General features: G+C 37.7%; 1 protein-coding gene across 2 annotated transcripts; it reads right to left on the reverse strand.

Moving 5' to 3' along the window:
* Positions 1 to 498: 498 nt before the first annotated feature.
* LOC124789565 (intraflagellar transport protein 22 homolog) lies at positions 499 to 20,405 on the reverse strand. 2 transcript variants are annotated; one of them, XM_047256971.1, is made up of 4 exons: positions 19,881 to 20,405; positions 18,246 to 18,418; positions 1,403 to 1,608; positions 499 to 1,323 (listed from the first exon to the last, which is right to left on the reverse strand). In XM_047256971.1, exons 1-4 carry the CDS (start codon positions 20,040 to 20,042, stop codon positions 1,160 to 1,162), a joined length of 705 nt encoding a protein of 234 aa, XP_047112927.1. In that variant the 5' UTR covers positions 20,043 to 20,405; the 3' UTR covers positions 499 to 1,159. The 2 variants fall into 2 exon arrangements, with proteins under 2 accessions (XP_047112927.1, XP_047112935.1); XM_047256979.1 differs by having other exon boundaries at positions 499 to 1,320; positions 19,881 to 20,385.
* Between the last annotated feature and the right edge of the window lie 1,773 nt (positions 20,406 to 22,178).

The raw sequence follows: 22,178 nt of genomic DNA on the forward strand, positions 1-22,178 counted from the left end.
TTGAATCTTATTCTGGTAAATTTTTTCAAATGCATTTGTTTGTAATGTTTAGATTAAGCCAGCCCAAACAAAGATTCCTCAACAGTAGTCAACAAAATAACACACACAAAATGTTGTTTAAAATGTAATTTTATTTAGCCATCCAAAAGAGTAGTGTTAAAGTCTGCTGCAGTATTTACCTTGAGGGCACTTTATTGACACTGACAGCAAAGGCAAATAACAACTTGGGTTTTCTGTAGCAAATGGTGAAGGGTGCTGTAAACCGAGAATTTAGATTAATCTTACAGATTCTCAGAATTACGAACTGGTTATAGGATTGTTCTTCTTGTACTTGCACTCTGAAATTATTCTTCTGTACTGCTCTGTTAACTCATATCCTGTTGGTAAAAAACAAATATTCTGTCAAAACGTATCTACATTCTACTTCAGAATTGGAATAGTACTGTAAAGCTTATTACAGTTTAAAAGATTCTTACAGTTTATAAAAAATACCCAGCCAACAAAAAAAAAAAAAAAAATTTTGCAGTTTTCAGCTGTCACCTGCAGTAACCAACAGCCACTTAGTTAATTACTCTGCTGCTGATATTTAGTTTTGTGTCTTATGTTAGAGAGGATGCAATCACAAGTGGATAAGGCACTTTATTGCCTAGAGGTGGCAGATTATGCTCATACATCTCTTTCTGAAATTTCTCCGTATCAGATAAAGCTTAGTGAAATCTACTCCCTGTCAATTTGCAGGCATATGTTAAATGTAATAACACACAAAAAAGGTTGTTCATCTGTTGTTGTTATTCTTTGTGGTTTGCTGTCATTGCCAATAGGCATCCTTCAGCTTTATATCATACGAGACTGCTGTGAGGCCACACTTATGGAATATATTGAGATAGGCAAATGGTACAAGTTAAGCTTCGAAGTTCTTTGTTTCACATTTAATGCCTAAAAATGGTAGCATTCACAGAAAAATAGACAATACAAAATATTAGCAAAAAACTAATAGCATCAAGTATGTCAACAAAATGGTACAGAGACTGAAAAATCTTTCATGGATGGAAAAACAGAAGCATTTTAAATTCTCTTTAAGATTTATTTGTTATTACTTGATTTCATGTTTATAACATGGAGGCTTAAAAATACATATTTTGTTAGTACTTCTGTGTTGTCACACTGCTTGCACATTCATTACATTTAGTTCCTCCTCTTCATGTTTCTCTCTCATTCCACTAAATACATTTGACAAAAAAATTCCAAAATCAGTTCTTAAGCGATTGCCACTTCCATCAACATCAGCTATTATTTGCAGCACTTTGCTAAATGTATCTGCTGCTGTAACAAATTTGATAGTGAGAAAATTATCTTTACAAGAAGATCACAAAGTTTTAAGATTATTTTTCAAAGCACTTACGGAGTTTAATGTGTTTTCTGGAATCACGCTCAGCATCAGAGCCAACATTTGCGAGGACCATGCAACTCCTTGCTGAAAGGCCACTCTGTATCACAAAGTAATTGTAAAACATTTCTAACAGCTGGCCATGTTCATTCACAGTTGGCTTATACACAAGCACCACACCATTAGTTTCATATTGTAGGGCAGGCCAATGCTGCTGAAACCTGTTGTATCATTATTAATTCATAAGCTATGTAGTACCCGTTGCTTGGTTTAAAAAAAAAAGAGAGAGAGAGAGAGAAGAAGAAGAGAGAGAGAGAGAGAGAGAGAGAGAGAGAGAAGAGAATGGAAGATAAAAGTGTAATAATTATCAGCCTAAATAAATTACTTTCATGCATGTATAAAAAATTTACAATACAAAACAACTTTATAAGCACCTGGTATTTACAGTTCCATATATGATATAAGAAAACAGGAGCTATTGTAATTTTTGTTATTGTGTAGCCCGAAGGATACTGTATGTGAAAGCATTAGGAGCATTATGAAAAGGAAAAAAAGACAAAATAAGAAATCAAGTGTTAATAACCCTGGAAACAGGCTACACTTGTATCACTGTTTTTGTAATAGGTGAAAAGTTTGAAATTGCAGATGGATGGTCATAATCTGTAGTTGGACATGTTACACTGTTTGGGTCTTGCCGTACGTACAGACCTTATTTTGTTGGGGTATCACTGTTGATGTAGATCTGTTTTGCATTTTTCAGCATCAGCCCAAAGTGTCCAAAGTCTTTTGCCTGCAAAACTGAGACTTGGGTCTCAACTATCCCCCTCCCATCCAACCTCCCCTCCCCACAAACATCCACGCTGAACATGCATTACATTCGACCATAGGCTATGTATTAGTGGGCATGCAAGTTCAGACCTAAGGTGTCAGGAGGTACAAGGGCCTATAGGAATTGGGGAGGGGGGGGGGGGGGGGGGCGACAATCAAAGATGTGCTCAAATGCATTGATTGCTTAAGGATATGTGAGGTAAGTAAGAAATCTGAGTTTACATTTCAGTATGGTGTAGATAAATGGATGGTACTGTAGTAACTACACTAGTGAGACAATTTCTTAAATTTAAATGTTTCCATGGATAATAAGTTCAGAGTTTATCAGTTAAAATACAGGCAAAATATTGAATAATGCAGTCTGTTAGAGAACCTATTTTGCAATTTAGGTTTAAATACCTGTTACAAAGTGGTTGAGTAGGTGTTTACATGATTGTGCCACCACTTGGAATGATAACAAGAGTAAATGCTTAATAGTGCAAACAGTACAGTCATAAGACCATGAAGAAGTAGAATCTAATACACTATGTGATCAAAAATATCCTGACATCCCCAAAAAACGTAAGTTTTTCATATTAGGTTCATTGTGCTACCATCTACTGCCAGGTACTCCATATCAGCAACCTCAGTAGTCATTAGACATCGTGAGAGAGCAGAATTGGGCGCCCCGTGGAACTCAAGTGCTTTGAACGTGGTCAGGTGATTGGGTGTCACTTGTGTCATACATATGTACGCGAGATTTCCACTCACCTAAACATCCCTAGGTCCGCTGTTTTCAATGTGATAGTGAAGTGGAAATGTGAAGGGACACGTAAAGCACAAAAGCGTACAGGCCGACCTCGTCTGTTGACTGACAGAGACTGCTGACAGTTGAAGAGGGTCGTAATGTGCAATAGGCAGACATCTGTTCAGACCATCACACACGAATTCCAGCTGGTTAGCCGAGTGGTCTAACGCACGGCTTTCCGGAGTGGGCAGGAGCACCTGGTCCCCGGCACGAATCCACCCGGCCAGTCTGTGGATGGTTTTTAGGTGGTTTTCCATCTGCCTCAGCAAATGTGGGCTGGTTCCCCTTATTCCGCCTCAGCTACACTATGTCGGCGATTGCTACGCAAACAAGTTCTCCAGGTACACATACACCACCATTACTCTACTGCGCAAACATAGGGGTTCTGGTGTGGGGCAGCAGAGGGGTAAAGTGGACTGCAGTAGTTGTCGTGGAGTTATGGACCACTGCGGCTGTGTCAGGGACGGAGCCTCTACGTCATTTCTAGGTCCCCGGTTAACATACATACAATATAATGAGGGGGAAGATTTGTCTGACGTGATAGAAGAAGAAACAGGAATCGATTTCAAAGAAGACAAGGGATCCAGTATTAGAATCAGAATCCAAAAGAGCTTTGGAGGACTTAAGGTCAAATAAAGGAAAAGGGATAAATAACATTCCATCAGAATTTCTAAAAGTGCATTGCAGGAGGTAGCAACAAAATGACTATTCATGTTGGTGTGTAGACTGTATGAGTCAGGCGACATACCATCTGACTTTCAGAAAAATAATCATCCACACAGTTCCAAAGACTGCAAGAGCTGACAAGTGCAAGAATTATCGCACAATCAGCTTAACAGCTCATACATCAAAGTTTTTGACAAGAATAATGTACAGAAGAATGGAAAAGAAAATTAAGGGTGTGTTAGACGACAATTAGTTTGGCTTTAGGAAAGGTAAAGGCACCAGAGAGGCAATTCTGATGTTACGGTTGATAATGGAAGCAAAACTAAAGTAAAATCAAGGCGCGTTCATAGAGTTTGTCAACCTGCAAAAAGCATTCAATAATGTAAAATGGTGCAAGGTGTTCGAAGTTCTGAGAAAAATGGGGGTAAGCGATACAGAAAGACAGGTAATGTGCAATATGTATAAGAGCCAAGAGGGGATAATAAGAGTGGATGACCAAGAATGAAGTGCTTGGATTAAAAAGGGTGTAAGACAAGGGTGTAACCGTTTGCCGCTACTGTTTAATCTGTACATTGAAGAATCAATGATGGAAATAAAAGAAAGATTCGGGAGTGGAATGAAATTCAAGGTGAAAGGATATCAATAATAAGATTCGCTGATGACATTGCTATCCTGAGCAAAAGTGAAGAAGAATTACATGATCTGCTGAATGGAATGAAGAGTCTAATGAGTGCAGAATATTGGCTGAGAGTAGATCAAAGAAAAAAGAAATTTCAAGAAGTAAAAGATATGAGAACAGCGAGAAACTTAACATCAGGGTTGATGGTCACGAAGTAGATGAAGTTAAGGAATTCATTACCTGGGCAGCAAAATAACCAATGGCTGACAGAGCAAGGAGGTCATCAAAAGTAGACTAGCACTGGCAAAAAATGCATTCCATGCCAAAAGAAGTCTACTGTTATCAAACATAGGCCTTAATTTGAGGGATAAATTTCTGAGAATGTATGTTTGGAGCACAGCATTGTTTGGTATGAAACATGGACTGTGGGAAATCAGAAAAGAGAAAATAAAAGCATTTGAGATGTGGTACGACAGACAAATGTTGAAAATTAGGTGGACTGATAAGGTACGGAATGAAGAGCTTCTGCGCAGAATCATAGAGGAAAGGAATATGTGGAAAACACTGATAAGGAGAAGGGACAGTGTGATAGGACATCTGTTAAGACATCAGGGAATGACTTCCATGGTACTAGAGGGAACTGTTGAGGGCAAAAACTGTAGAGGAAGACAGAGATTCGAATACAGCAGGATGTAGATTGCAAGTGCTACTCTACAATGAATTCATGGCGGGCTGCATCAAACAAGTCAGAAGACTGATGACTTAAAACAAACTTTATACATTAGTATATTATTACTGTTATTTTGTGCCACTGCTATAATTTTTCAGCGTCACATTTTGTCAGTCACTCATTTTATTTTTAATAATGTTAAGAGATTAAATGTCATTTACCAATTGTGACATATTTCATTTCATTGCAACAACAACTTACAACACATTTGTAATATGCAATAGAGGTAGCCTCAGATTTAATTCCTTTATCTGGCTCCAAACCACATGGCCACATTCATTGTTAAGGACAGTGCTACAAATCGTAAGTTGTGCTTTCACCCTGTGAATGAGGCTAATGGCCTTCACCACTTCAGCTAATGGCTGGAAGGAGGCAAGGACAGCACCTAGCACCAGGCATCTATGGTGCTAAAATGAGCCACGATTTGCAGCTGGGTGCATGTATCGTGTTCAATAGTTGCCAGCAGAGCCTCTTCCACATCTTGGCCAAGACTCCTGCTAAACACATCTGTTCCCCATTTGACTTCCTTCTACAAGAGGCTGTACTACCTATGTAACATTGGAGCACCCAATAATAGGCAAACCTTCCCTTTGTGCAAGTCCGGACAGTGAAGAATGTTCCCCAGTTACTCTGCTTCCCAAGAACACACACAGGATATTGCAGACCTTTTTATACAGTTTTTTTTTTTTACAGATTGACATTTCTTATTACTTTTAGATGGCAACATTTTGATGAATAATTTAATTCCAAATGATCTGTCTGAAACAGTATTGATATTAACTCTGGAATGATGAAACGTTTTACAGGGCTGGTGTCTTCATATTCAATGGATATGGGGACTATACTTTTAACATGTTTTCCTTCAGTGTTAAATATTTTAGAAGTACTGTTGGTTTGGCATTCTTAATTTTACTTAGTTACCTAATAAAACACTGTGATGTTCAAATCATCCTACAGGTTGATGACTGTACTTTCAAAATACTTTGTTAGATTGATTACAACCTTGTTTGATTTCATCTCCACTAGGATTGCCAGCTGCTGTATTCTTCCTTTTTTTATAGTCTCTAGACATTATCCTCTGAGCCAATCTTTGATACATAATATATATAAATTATACATTGGTGTGCAAAACTTAAGAATGAAAGTAGCACTTTCGTGATGTGTCACTGCCAGGTAATACAGATAAAACTTGGATCATACATACTAAGAACTGCTATAGCATAGTACAGAAGGTAACTGGAAGACGTACACAGTGAGATGAAATGACACTTTTATTCCAAGATAGTCTTTACACTGAAGTCACTGCAATTTATGATGGTCCCATGGACATTAAAAAAAAAAGGCAAGATGTGGCTCGTAATAGGATGGCAATGCATGCTCTGGAATGTGCTTCCATCCTGGCTACAGGGTAAGTAAATAGTTCTTGTGGTAGGGTGTGCCATGCCTCCACCAGCATGGTTGATGGCTACGGAACAGTTGATGGTGCATGCAAACATGCTGCAATATGTCTGCCCAATGCATTCCACACATGCTTAATGAGATTTAAGTTGGGGAAACAGTCAAACCAATCCATTCACTGAATATCCCCTTATTCCAAGAGCTCCTCCACCTGAACTTTTCGATGTGGTCATGCATTGTCATCCGAAGTCAGTACCAAAAGGGCACACGTGGGGAAGGAATACAGAGTCACAATATCATTGATCAGTGAATATACCGTGTTTAAAGATTTGGAGGTCAGTATGCCCAAACAACATTATGCCTCCCTGCACCATAACACCTGGGTTCCAAAATGTTTCACAATGTAGGACGTACCCTCATATGGCAAGAGTTGGGAATACATAATTGAACCAGTACATTCACTGGTCAACGATATTGTGACATTGTATTCCTTCCCCGTGTGTCTCTTTTCAGGGGTGCACTTGGCACTTACTTTTTTTGTGGATGAAAAAGCATGACAGCATCAAAAAGTGTCGGTGGAGTAGTTTAAGATGGCGCCGATAGGAAAGTGTAGTGACGCTTCTCTCTCGTTAAAAAGGCAAAAAATGAACAGTTCTTCGTGTAGAGAATGTAAAAAGCGTGTGATGAAGGGTATTCTGTGTATCAAATGCAACTTCTGGTTACACGAAAAGTGCGCGAAAGTAAATCTAAAGTTCGTCAGCGATGATGTTCCGTGGACATGTCACGGTTGTTTACGTGACGAAACGGCCGATCTTGTAAGTGCAGTTGATACAAAAAACGAAATTATAAAGTTACTACGAAGTGACATTGAGGCATTAAAAACCGAACTTTCAACCATCAAGAAAGAAAACGATACATTAATACAAGAAAAGAAGTCCTGTGTGTGTAAAAGCCATCAAACGGAAAAGCAAGAAGATCGCGAAAATACGAATGACCGATCGTACTTTAAAAACAACATTTCAAGTGTTCCCGTTGATGTCTCGGTAAACTCAGTAAGCCAAAAACCGGAAGATAAATATAAATGGAAGGTGGTGACATACAGCAAAAGGAAAAACAAGGCGACAGATACGCAACAAAAGGAAAATGACTTTTTAATAATTGGCGATTCGCTGCTGAAGAATATCGCTGTCCCCAATTGCAAGATCGACGTACGACCTGGTATTAGAACGCATCAACTCGGTAAACATTTTAAAAATATGGTAAATGCAAGACAAGATACTACAGAACCAGATTCTGAAACCAGACATAACTATAATGGGGTGTTTATACATGTTGGGACAAATTCGTTAAGGAGCAGCAGTGAGGAAGAAATGGCAAGCGAAACAAGAAACATGATTCGTACTGCAAGAAATATGTATGCAGGATCTCGTCTGATACTTAGCGGAATCATAAACAGAAGGTCGGTGAGTGAAAAATATATCGCCAAAATAAACTGTGCTCTTAAAGAACAATGTGATCGTCTTGGGGCAATTTTTATAGACCCAAACAAATTCCTATGTAAAAACTCACTAGCAAAGGATGGCTTGCATTTAAATAGACTGGGGTCTGTAACGTTCAGCAGAATGTTTGCAGATGTCTGCAAAATCATTAGATGCAAGGGAAACTAATATGGCCTGAAGGGGATGAAAAATCATACACTCCAGCTGGAAAAGAAAAATATAAGCACCATACAAAAAAAGATGATACTAAAGAATTTGCCCCAGAATACAGCTCACAACATGTAAACCAACAAAATAAAAATTACATAAAAGTACTTCATCAAAATATTCAATACTTTGGTAACAAAAAATTAGAAGCGGAAGTACTCCTGAGTGAAGTAAGACCAGACATATTATGCATAAGTGAACATGGACTAACTGAAAGTAAAATACATAATGTGGCAGTAAAGGACTACAAACTAGCTAGTTACTTCTGCAGATCTAAATATAAGGGTGGTGGCGTTTGTATATATATTAAAACAGGTACTCTTTCAAAGAATGTAAACAGTGAAGCTGCTACATTTCCCATAGCTAGAGAAAAAGACTTTGAAGTTACTGGTATAGTGGCAGAGGATTTTAGAGTGTTTTGTGTGTACAGGTCACCATGTGGCAATATTAGCATCTTTCTAAAAAAAGTTGCTAGCTTATTGAGAATGAATATGAAGAGAAATCTTATTATATGTGGAGACTTCAACATTGACATGGGAAAAGACACAAAAATAAGACAGGATTTTGAAGAATTGTTAATACAGCATAACATGAAAGTGACAATAACTGCACCAACAAGAGTGACTTCACAAAGTGAGACAATTATTGACAACATAATTACTAATATGTGTAACTATGAGTCACATGTAGTTCAGACAGAAATATCTGATCATCATGGACAACTAATCAGCTTTTGCAGAAGTAATGACACAGTATCAGAACCAAAACAAACAACCAAAGAAATTAGGATCATCAGTGAACAAAATATCAACATCTTTAGAACAATGTTAAGTAAGGAAACCTGGAATGAAATCCTACAGGCCCAGAGTGTAAATGAAAAATATGATGCATTTATTTCAACAATTAAGTACCATTTTAATGTAGCATTTCCCAAAGTAAAGAGACAAGAAAGGCATCAAGATCAAACACAGTGGATTACGAGTGAAATACTAGAACAGCGAAGGAAGCTTCAGGATGTGAGACGGATGGGCGAAGCTGAAAACTATAAAATGTTAAAAAAGAAGTATAGAAAAACAATAAGAGAAGCGAAAGCAAGAGCAATTGACACCACTATAGCGAACTCAAAAAACAAGGCAAAGGCAGCTTGGAATGCAATCAATGCTGAAAGAAAGGAAAAAGATGGGTCAAACAAAGAAGAAGGTATTAGGTCAATTAAAGTAGACAACACAGTGGTCACAGATGGTATGGAAATAGCAAACATTCTGAATAATAACTATATCAGTGTAGTACAAAACCTAAAATTGGAAAGAAATAGTCAAAAACAGAAGGGTATTAAGGTACCAAAAAGATCATGCAGTACAATGTTCTTAAGACCAGTCACGAAAGATGAATTGTGGAAAACTATACAGAAACTGAAGTCCAAGAAATCAGCTGGTGATGATGAAATATCAAATCATGTAATAAAGCTGGTATGTGAGGAGATAATAACACCACTGCTGAACATAGCAAACTGTTCTTTCAGAGATGCAATTTTTCCAGAAAAACTGAAGATAACGAAGGTAGTGCCAGTGTACAAGAAAGGGTGTAAGGATGATCCCAACAACTACAGACCACTTTCACTGATATCAGGTTTCTCAAAAATCCTAGAAATGCTTATGTATACCAGATTAGTTAACTATTTGGACAAACATAACATTCTCATGACCTCACAACATGGTTTCAGAAAGGGTAAATCTACAGAATCAGCAATTGTCAGTCTAACAGAATACATTTTACAGTCCTTAGATGAGAAAAAGGTTGTCTCTGCAATGTTTCTGGATCTTTCAAAGGCATTTGACACCATTGACCATGAAATGCTGATACAAAAATTAAGCAACTATGGCATTCGGGGGCAACCAGGTGAATGGATAAAATCATACTTGTGCAACCGCAAGCAGTATGTATCATTAGGAAACTCGTACCAATCAGAAACCAAATCCATCAAATATGGAGTGCCGCAGGGTTCGGTAATGGGGCCATTGTTATTTAATGTATTTGTTAATGATATAGATGTTGAGGAGGAAGAAAAGAAAATATTGTATGCTGATGACATGACAATACTAAATAGTGACCAAAATATGGAACAGCTTGAGAGAAGAGCATACATATCTGCAAATGTCACAGGTCAATGGCTGTTGGAAAATGAACTGGTTATAAATCTAAAAAAGACTATGTATGCAGTGTTTAAAAACAAGGAAAAGGCTGTAGACATGGATTTAGAGGTTGACGAAACAAGGCTGGAAGAAGTAGAATCTGCTAGATTCTTAGGTATTCTTGTAGATAATGAACTGAAATGGAAAAAACATATTAATAATGTCTGTAAGAAACTGAGCTCTGTCATATTCTTAATGATGCAGCTATCACAGTATTCAGACAAGAACCTTCTGTGTACAGTGTATCATGGACTTTTCGAACCATACTTAAAGTATGGAGTGACGGTGTGGGGAAACTCAAACAAACAAGAGACAAAACGAGTGTTCACATTACAAAAAAAAAGCAATTAGGACCATTTTAAGAAGAAAGACCTCTGAAACATGCAGAAACTGTTTCAAGAATTTAGGTATCTTAACTTTTTCATCATTATATATATATATACAAAACAATAATGTACATCACAAAAGGTAGTGAGGACTGGATTACAAATGCTAGTGTACACACCCACAATACAAGAAAGAAGAATGAAGTACGGAGCATACCCCACCGACTGGCAATGCTAGAAAAAGGACCCCAGTACTCTGGTATCAGACTACTAAGAAGTCTGCCCAAAACCCTGCAAGATAGTGTACTTCACAATGAATTTACAAAGAAACTTAAAGACTATCTCATTGAAAAAGAGTTTTACAGTGTTGCAGAATACTTATGCCATTAAATTTGTATATATTGTTACTCATTATCAGTGATGTGAAAATGTAAGCTAAAGGTGTAGAAAAATAATTGATAAAGAATTTTAATACTTTGACATGTCCTATATTACACGTACATTTACTGTATACAATGTAATCTTACAGGATCAAATAAAATTCAATTCAATTCAATTCAATTCAAGCTCTCAGAACAAGGGGATATTCGGTGAAGGGACTGGTTTGCCCATTTCCCCAACTTAAATACCATCAAGCATGTGTGGGATGTGTTGGAGACGTACTTCAGCATGTTCACATGCACCAATGAATATCTAGCAGTTGTCAACCACACTGGTGGAGGAATAGAACACCTACCACAAATATTGCTTACTTGCCTTGTAGCCAGCATGGAAGCACATTCCAAAGCATGTATTGCAATCTGTAGTGATCACACAGCTTATTGAGAGCCGCATACTGCCTTTTTTAATATCCAAAGTGTCATTTCCATTCATCTCATTGTGTATTTCTTTCAGTTGCTTTCTGTGTTATACTATAGAAGTTCTTTGTATGTATGGTCCAAGTTTCATCAAACTGTTACTTGGCAGTGGCACATCATTTGAAAGTTACTTTCACCCCCCAAGTTTTGCAACCCAATTTAATAAATAACAATTAATTTAGAATATAAAAGGCAAATATATGTTTATATATGACAACATCATTTGTCGCAAGTAACATATTCATCCTCATCGGTAGCTGTTGACCCCCCTAAGCTCTGCAGCAAATTTATTGCCAGATGGTACCACAGTGGCAGCCAGAAATGATGTGGTTTGTTCCTCCACATCACAGTCACACAGAGATGTATTGGTCCATTTCAGTTGAGAGAGGTGCAGTCTGAACCTTCTGTGATTAAAGTGGAGATAAAAAATTGTGGCAAGAAACTTTTTATGTTACATTCCAAAGAAGAACCACCATCATGCAAGTATGTTCTGCACTGTGTGTTAAATGGTGTGCAGCACCCTTAGCAAGAATGTCAAAAATTTAATCTCCTCTAATAGCATAGTGGCCCTTCACTCATAGCATAACAACTTCCTTGTTGCAGTAGTATACTTCTACAATCTTTCCTGTTATCTGGTAAACCAAGTAGCTGTTGAAATTACTGTCTATTTGATTCTTTATGAGCCGCACAATACTGACTGTGAGTCTGTCAGAATAATAATTGTCTCTTCATCTAGGTCATTAGAATACTTGAGTCTCCATAATGCTGTAGTGAGATCCATATAAGCACAGAGGCTTCCAGAGGAAGTTGTAATTGGCCACTATGATGTATCTTAACATAAAAAAATGCAGTGATACCATCTGAAGTATGTGAGCTATCTGTATGGAGATGGCGCATGTTCCCATCCACTTGAAATGCCCTTTAACAGTTTCATATCCATCTTAGATTCCTTACATGGTGCATTCCTTTAAATGACTAGTTCTTTTCTTTTATTTTTTCTAGTCTTTTATAAGACAGTAATGATGTGAAACTATTGGTCTATACAATGTGGCTTCCCATTCTTGTATGTAGGTACAATTGTCTAGTTGTCAGTTCCAGGAACCACACTGCATAAAACATCCTGAGCAATAATATTTTTCAACTTACAAAAGCTGCCTTAATCACAGCTTACAATATGTTGTCTCACCCATGTGCAATATTTGCATTCCACACCAATGACATGTGGAGGCCCTTTACACAGAATGGTTAATTTAGAATATGATGTAGGTCGTTGTCAGGTTGAGTATCCTCAGTCTTTCTGCATTGAATCTGGCATTGCGGATAAGTTCATTTTAGTGGCATATGAGAGACTATCACAAAAATGTTCTTATCCTGGCTGGCACTTTCCTTTTGACTTGAGTATAAACGTCATTGGCACCTATTGATGGCAGAATTGACTATGTGTTCAACTTCGGGATGTCACCCATAAGCCTCCAATGCTGCTCTTCTTTCTGCTATAGCAGTATCTGATTCTTAGCCCACTGAACTGGTGGGTGTCTGCTATTCAAATGGAACATAATATAATGTGGGATAAAAGAACATAATAAAATGTGGAATTGTAGTACCAACAGTATGTTCCATAATCAGAAATAATTGGCAGAATCTTCACAAGTTTTACCATGATTGGCATAGCTGTTAAGTTTCTCCTCAAGCTTTGTTTTATATGCTTCCTAGTCATCTTTTCCAGTCCTCCACCTGTAAATGGAAGTGTTTTTTTTTTTTTTTCTTATTGGGATTAGTATACTTACCAAAACTGGTAAGAGGTTTGAGGCAAGTGGTTCCTGCAGTTTTAATTATCAGCTCAAAAAATAAAATTAAGTAGTTAATTTTTTGTTTGTTTGTAGGTGTGTATGCAGTTTTGGTAGAAACTGAAGTCCCTGTACTACATCATTGTAGCACACCACTAGAAGACCCAAAACAAAATAGGACAACCCTTTGACAAAGTGAAGTATCATGCAGTAATTTGTTTTCTGCATTTGAAGAGGTACAATGTTATAACAATCTGTGGGTGAGTTGGTGGAAATGTACGGAAACAATGCCATCATTATATGACAAAGTGGTCGGCTTCCAGCAAGGTCAAGAAGTGTGAATGATGAGGAATGAAGTGGAAGACTCTCTATGAAGGCTTTGGAGTCGCATGAAACATGGGAACCCGATGCCTGAAGACTGGCATATATAGGTAGGCAATGTCGGTCACGAGTGAGTTTCCAACATCTTGCATGATATTTTGAAGATGAAAGTGTTGCTAGTGTACATGACTGACTGCACTCACTCAAACAGCCTGCCGAACAGAGGCAGCTGCGGAAATGTTGCAGCTGTGGAAATGTTGCAGTTGTGTCAGGATATCCCAGAAAATTTGTTTAGCTGCCCCCCCCCCCCCCCCCCCCCTGCTGCCATGAATGGATGCCAGGAATATTACTATTACCCTGAGATAAAGGAGTAAAGGAACCAGTGGATAATCCAAAATGGATTAACCAGTGCCAAAAAAGGTAAGAACCTAACTCATTGGGCATATTGATGCTAAGTGCTTTTGAGGAATCAGATTATGCTTGTAAGAGGGCAAACTATCACAGGAGCATACTCACAAATCTTACAACAAGGTTATGAGAGGCTGTCAAGGAAATTGTCCTATGGAGTGTTTCTGCTTTATGACAACACCCCACCTCAATCTGCACAGGATGTGATTCACATACTGCTTCTTAGGGCTGTCAAATTTGCCTCACTCCTGTAGTCTCCTGGCATGGACCCCTGAGGTTTCTTTATCTTTACCTGTATGAAGAAACCATTTCATGGCAGGCATTTCCTGAAAGACAATGAGATGATTTTTGAGGTGAAGTTTCCTGAACAGCTAAAATGAGTAATTGCACAGCCAACGTCTCCACCATTCCAACTGTCACTCGGAAAAATGTGTCACATTGAACGGTAAACATGAAAAGCAGGACTAACAACATCACAAAGTTTCATGGTCATAGCTTAAGTTTTTCAAGGTGATACTTAAATTTTTATGACTAATCTCTGTATATGCCATCTAGAAGCCTTTAACTTCATTCCTACTGCCTAAATAGGATCTGCACAGATGTTTAAGCTGAGAGGTACATCCAGTTTCATGTTTAATCAAGATAGCTTTACCCCTGTACTCATCATCTAGATCTTTTTAAAACAGAACTTAAATCTGTTGAGTTACACGTAACCAAGCCTCTTCAAGAAAACAGTTGGGGAGCAGATGTATGCTGCAGGTGTGCTAAAGGGCACTGGACACAGACGGCAACAAGCTCTCGTTCCTTGCACTGAAATGACATCATTATTTTCTGTCATACATGTGCCAGCTGCAGTTGGGGTGATTGGAAAATGTCCTTGACACCTTGGATTGGATTCGGGATATGTCTTCTGTTCTGGTACTGATTAATTGTTGCTTGCAGTGGAATATGTATTTAATGACTGCCCATTTCTTAAATTCAGTGCAGGTTCTGTCAGTTGAACTGTGGTTTTCTGGACAGTGAACACACCTTAGAATGGCACTCATATCATTAAACTATAAACACCAATACTGTTGGGAAGCTTACTGAACGTACCAGTGTACTGGACAACACCTGTCCAGAATTGCAACATGTGGAAGGTGGCGTGCTTGGAAGATTGGAACACAGACAGGAATTGGCTTTATTCTTCCATTCTAGGACTTTTTCCCCATATCTTTACACATGCAACACTGGGCTCTCACTTTCGACATGGCATAATATTTCCTCTTCACTAAGAAAGACTTACTGTTTTTGTGTTACACTGTCTGCAGTATATGCTTCCAAATTTCTCTCTGTGCTCATTTTATTAACAAGTAGTTTGTCATTAATTCTGAATTTCTTTCTATACTTACATTCCTGCTTTGGCAATATTAATTATGTTTTGCTTGGTTATTATAACCGCAATGAATATCTTTCCTGTATGGCCATTAGGTGTGTTACCAATTGATTTCTTGGCCTTTCCACAATACTTAATAAGTGAATCATTGTCTGCATAAATTATTATTGTCAGTTTGGTAGTAGAAATACTCATAGATTTCTGCAAAAAGCCAGTAGTCAGTTGAATGTTGCAATGGTACTCTTGGCTGGTACCATCTTGGTGGATTTCTTTTGTTATATTCACATCCTATGATAGTGGTGATATTTTTTCAGCTGTAGCTGAAACATTTTGTCCATCTCGGTTGGATCTGAATAACGCTCATGAAGGGCACATTACTTACTTGCCTGGTGTCCAGAGCAAACTAATCTACTACACTGCTGTACCGCTCTTGTATCTTCAATACTATTAGAAACACTTTGAAGAAACCTAAACACCACAGTTGTCCACTAAACATAAAACTACTCACAACTGCGTGCACAAACTAACACATCAAACTATGTGACACCCAGAAGTAAACTCTTTCCTCTTTTTTTTAACATACGCCCACAGTGTCTCCGCCCCAGCCTTATCGACGGTGTGTTTTATTCTGCAATAATTGACTTTCCTACTCGACTGTGTTAACTGTATCTCTCACATTATCTGTTTATCCCTTTCTGTGTCTTATCACAGCTGGTTTCTATTCCAACAATGTTTTCTTTATTCTTCTTGTATCCATATCCTGACTGTGTTATTTCACTGCCCTCTGTGATCCTTGCATTATGAGCTCCTCAATATCCACCTTTAAAATAATTTGGGCTGGCTGTCTTCATCAGCACTGATTGGTCACCATGCCTCAAAATGACAACAAAACAAATAAGTTTGTTACAGACTGACATTGTGAGAGGCTGTTGTGATACTCAGAACACATTAATATCCCAGTACAAACGAATCCTCTTATTTCATGGGATACAGATTTTGTATTATTGGTTATGTTAACGAAAAAGCTCCCGCACTGAAATTTCTTGCTGGTAATCTGCAAACATTATCGACTCTTCTTAAAATTTTCACTTCATTGATTGCAAAACATCTTGAGTGTGCTATTCCTTCAGTTCAGTCTCTTTTCCCCCAACAATAATCTTCTTATACTAACAATAGCAAAAGCATTAGCAGGTGCACAAATTTGTATTGACTCCTCACTGAAGTATCACCAAATGTGTTGGTGCAATGGTTAAAGCATTTGACTTGAATCAATTGAGGTGAATATTTCAAGACACAGCCAGTTTTCTCTAACATCCTTGCCTAATTCTAGCTTTTGGTCCATATATGATGATCTTATTGACTGTACATTAATTGTGAGTCTTCTTTTAAACCTGTGTATTTAGGTATTATTTTAATATGTCTGCTTGTGTCTGTACATGTGTGGATGGATATGTGTGTGTGTGTGTGTGTGTGTGTGTGTGTGTGTGTGTGTGTGCGCGAGTGTATACCCGTCCTTTTTTCCCCCTAAGGTAAGTCTTTCCGCTCCCGGGATTGGAATGACTCCTTACCCTCTCCTTTAAAACCCACATCCTTTCGTCTTTCCCTCTCCTTCCCTCTTTCCTGACGAGGCAACAGTTTGTTGCGAAAGCTTGAATTTTGTGTGTATATTTGTTTTTGTTTGTGTGTCTATTGACGTGCCAGCACTTTCGTTTGGTAAGTCACATCATCTTTGTTTTTAGATATATTTTTCCCACGTGGAATGTTTCCCTCTATTATATTCATATCGAAAAATTAATTTCAGTATAAATAAGGCAAAATAATGTAAACTATTATGTATTTGGAATTCATAAGGAACAAAAGGAAACAACGTATCGTCATCACCACCATCATCATATACACAGTTGTTTTTCCCTCACTCCACTTGTGAGTGGAACATGACAAGGAATGACTACTAGAGGTACAAGGTAACCTCTGCCACCCACTATATTGTTGCTTATGGAGTACTTAGAATATGCATATCATTCTCAACCATAAAACCCTATCCCATATAGCCAAAAAATATTACTCTTGTGTGACAGTTGTCAGATTGTGTAATCAATTATTTCTTGAGTATATGTCACAAAATGATGAACTGAAATTAAATAATTTCCTTAGGGGACTCTTCATTTTACTTTCTGTGACATAATTTGTAATAAGAAGTTACCGCTGATTTTTGTAACTTACCTGTTACTTTCACTAGTTGCCTTCTTGACTACAAGCACTTGAACACAATTACTAACAGAAAAAATTAGGCATTAGATAATCACTTATCTAACCAAAAAATTGAGATGGATACTTAAAGACAGTGAGAAAATGATTCAGGAGTGTTACTGTTAGCGATAAAATTGCAATCATTAACATTCTTCATGTAGTACATAATATTCAGGTTAATGCTAAGATTAGGGAACTCTTAGCTACTAAATTCATGCTGCATAAACAAAGTCAGAAAAAAATCACAGAGGGTCAGAAAGGTTTGCCAATATTTACCTTTGGACTCACAGTACTATCAATGGAAACACTTAATAACAGGTGCAACATAATTAGAGTAGGTTCCTTTTCTTCAGAGAGGAAACAGGATGTGGTTATGCAGGCTGGAAAAAGTAGTGTGTAGGGGAAGGGGGAGGGCCCCCTTATGCCCTATGCTGAAAACAACACGCCTGTTACGAGGAAAACGAAAGCAGTAATTCACTTTCTAATTTCATGAGAGAAATTTGGCTAAGGATACCTGGAATCTCAAAATAAATGTTGAGTTAATTGTTTAGTTAGTCATCAGCATCAAAGTTTTAGTTCTTAAAATAGGTATTATGGAGAACACATACTTTAAATTCCCACTGCAGTCCCAAAGTTCGACATCAGAGGTTACAAATTTGCCATTTACATTTACATTTGGTGATTCAAATTCAAGAATCCTGACACCCCGAGTTGCTCTGTAGTCATTAGACATTGTGTCTGCAGCCTCTGACAAGAAATTGGCTATTGTTGACTTCCCACTCTGAAAATTAAATATTTATTTTCAATATAATGTGTAAACAGAAGGTAGAATGACACATGAAAACATAATTTACAGCAAGAAATATGAATATGCCTTAGGTTACACAGTTATGAAATAAAAAGAATAACTTATATGTTGACAAAATTAAAGACAGCATGGTCTGCAACCAGTAGGTTTAGTTGTATATATGGCAAAGTGTCACACTACCACACCACCAAGTAGAAAGTATGTGAGTTGGGGCTGTTTCTTAAATACATACATACAGCACCATCACTACCTTGCCAAACTGCTGAAATTCTTATTAGTTCTCCTGTCATTTTCCCAAGCATTGTTTGTGTGCTGTGTTGTGCATATCACCAATTAAACATAACTGTTGTCAATCTGACATAATTAAAAATTAAGAAATTTGATTCCAAGGGGAAGTCAAAAGCAGATGCTAACAATATGCAGAACAAAAACAGCTAGATGCAATATACATTAACAAAAGAGAAACTTAATCTGTAGGCCTACATTGTATTAGCAATGGTTTGAAGTCTTCCTGCAAGAGCCATTTACTAATTGCTTCCTCTCCTCCGCATGCACTTTTACTAATCTTCTCTCTTTTGTATTTTGGTACTTCACTTTCATTTTTTTCTTTCGTTTGGCTGCCTGTTTTGTCCCATCTGTTGTTCTAGTTTGTCTGTTTTTCCATTCATTCGTACTTGCCCTATCTCTTGCTTCTAATTTCCTGTGTTTTCAAATCGTGATTATTGCTACGATTTCATTGTAGATTGCACTCGTATTTTAATCCCTGAAACAGAACTCAGGAGCTTAATATATTAGTTTCTTTTATCTTTGATTACACGGTCAGTTTGGAAATTCCTGTCTTTATAATATAATATTTTAACAATTTACTTGAAAACTGAAACTGAGTACATGCATGATGCAGTCACTTCTTCTGGCTCTTTGAGTATTATTAATGTTGAAATCTGTCCAATATCCCTTACAATGTTATTGACATGTGATGTTCCACATTTGTTTCAATATTTTTACTGGCAACTGGTTTTACCAAGAAATGTTTTGGCAACTGAATACATTTGTGCGGTCCAGATCATCTCCTCCTCCTGTGGAAGGCAGCACGCTGGAGTGATAATTTTACTGTCATTTGCAAAACTTTCGTTTTAGTCTGGCACTCTTTATTGGGCTGCTCGTATTTAAGTTTCACGTTTAAAGTGTTAGTAAAAGGAGAACCTAAATTTACACGATCATGTTCGATGGTGAAATTAATTCTGCATTACCCTATTAATCACTTTACCACCGAGTACACAGTATACTGTATGAACAATGTACGCATTTTTAACATGCCTACGACTCACGTGTCGAATGACGCTTACTGGCCCACAGGAGATCAACAAATGATAAATTATACATTGTTTGCTTAATTTTATTTTCCTGACCTCGAAGAGAAAATGAAATACTTAACCTTCACAGGCCCGATTAACAGTATTTTAACTTTGTACATTATCGTAAAACGTATACTAGTCAAACTAGATAGAAAATATGGTTCCGTCCTGTTTTGTTGATTTGTGTTGCTAAGTAACTGAGAATAACGCATGCGTTCAGTTAACAAGCTAGTGTATCGCATCAGAAACACCACGAAATATTGCTGTGGTGGAAGTTGTTCATGCTAAATTTTTGGGGGCCAATAACAAAATCTCTACATGTTTTCCTGAGGTCCACCTATATCGAACATTGTTGACGATTGTAACCATATCTAGCGAAATTTCAGTTTAGCCGAGAGATATACTGTAGGTTACAAATTTTAACGGCAGCTTTTTTATGATTTTTGACATCTCTGCATTTTCCCATTTTTTGGCCTACACACTAGCGACCAATACTACTAATCTGTCGTTATATCGCGCTATTTCCGTAGATCGTACTGACGCCTGCGAGTGCACAAATCGATGGCCGCTACGATGGGTTGCTGATCTCGTGTATGGTTATGGTTCGGGAGTGTCTCTCGCCAGTAGAACGCCTGGCTCCGCTGATGTTTCGGAATGGAAATGGATATCAAGTGAACACACCCAACTGGCTTCAGAGAACATCTGACTACGCGTGTTCTGTCATTTGGAAAGTAGCTGTTAAGACGTGTGCTACTCTTACCTATTTCCTTATCGCTTGCTTATTCTCATTTCGATTACTTTCTTTACTATTTTTTGTTTCTGTTGTTACATACAGAGGGGTCCAGAAGTATGTACAAACTATTTGATCCTTATTATTTGCAGAACAATCGTTGCAATTTTGCGCAGTAGCGTAGTCCGTTGTTTTCTCAACAGATCTTAGCGCGCGTTTTCCAGCAGATGACAGTGCAGCAATGAATGAAGTAAAGATTGACGTTTCAACAACGCAAGACGGTATTGAAGTGGTACTGGATGTACAAAAGCATTATGGAGCTACTAAGGCAATGACGTATTCAGGAGAATAGTGAAGAATGGTATAGAACCCGTCGGCTTTGAAAAATGACGTCACAAGGTTCCACCAATGATGTATTGCAAAGACATATACGAATGTTGACAAGTAAATTCATGTAGTACAGAGAAAACAGATCGTGGACATTACCATATATACCTATCCATATTTAGAACGTAACGTTACATATATCGCGTTTTTCGCAGTAGAAAGTCCTAGTATCCTATTCTCTAGTTGATCTACATAGGTCAGCCAAAGTATAGGATACTACTGCTTGCGGAGAAAAGACTTACATATCATTGAAATGGAATACTTTAGTTGACCTAGATAATAACACTTGCTAAACTCTATCTAAGCACCATCGCCACCATCACATAGAGGAAATAATTGACATGTACTACCTCTGCTTAGAAAAAAGTTGGAATAGAACAATAAATACCTATAGTCCTATGTGCACTAAATGGATTAATGAAAGCAATAAAAATCTACTATTATTCATGTATCTCTACGTCTCTGACTAGTATTCCTTCGTCTCAGTCCTTATGACCTATTCTGTGGTATTTATTTTCTTTTTTGCTTCTTAGTTCAAGTATATGGCAGTTCCTCTGGTAATTTTAATTCTACTGCCATGTACTACTGAAGTTTGTCCTGGCAATTGTAGCTTTAGAGTTACAGGGACTTTACTGTGACCACCTGGTTAGGAACCTGAAACTTCTTGAACTTTTTTGTCTTACCTTCTGGACTGTAAGGGTTTGCCTGTAATACCCACTGACCTATCTGATATTTTAGAAACTCCTCTTAATTAACCCCACACGCTCTTGACATATCAGCACTTTCATGTCAGCCAATGTTGCCTTTTGCTAGACTTCTTTAAGGGTTTTTGCAAACAACTTAAATTGTTAACTTTCTTTGCACAACTTTGGTTGAATCACATCAATTGCAGATGGTATTTTGGGTCGGCATACAAGCTCCTGTATGAAATTTTGAAATGTAGGCACTAGCCACAAAATCTAAATATACGTCCTAGTTTGGGTATTGAGAATGCACATAATGGCTTAACATGTTCTATAGAATCTTACGAATTTTTTCCATGTGATCATCTGCCTGTAGATGGAATGGACTTGTCCATAATTTCTTAACTTTCAGTAAGCCACAGAACTGCTTAACTAGATCGGAACTTGTCCCTTGGTCCATAATAACCGTTTGAGGTATCCCATACTTAAGTTTCCAATGATTTACCTAGCGCGAGCTACTGTGCTTGCATTCTAATCTGGTATTGCTACCATGGCTAAGTACGTTGAGAAGTGATCGA

The sequence above is a fragment of the Schistocerca piceifrons genome, chromosome 1, assembly GCF_021461385.2.
Source record: "Schistocerca piceifrons isolate TAMUIC-IGC-003096 chromosome 1, iqSchPice1.1, whole genome shotgun sequence".
NCBI classification, from domain to species: domain Eukaryota; kingdom Metazoa; phylum Arthropoda; class Insecta; order Orthoptera; family Acrididae; genus Schistocerca; species Schistocerca piceifrons.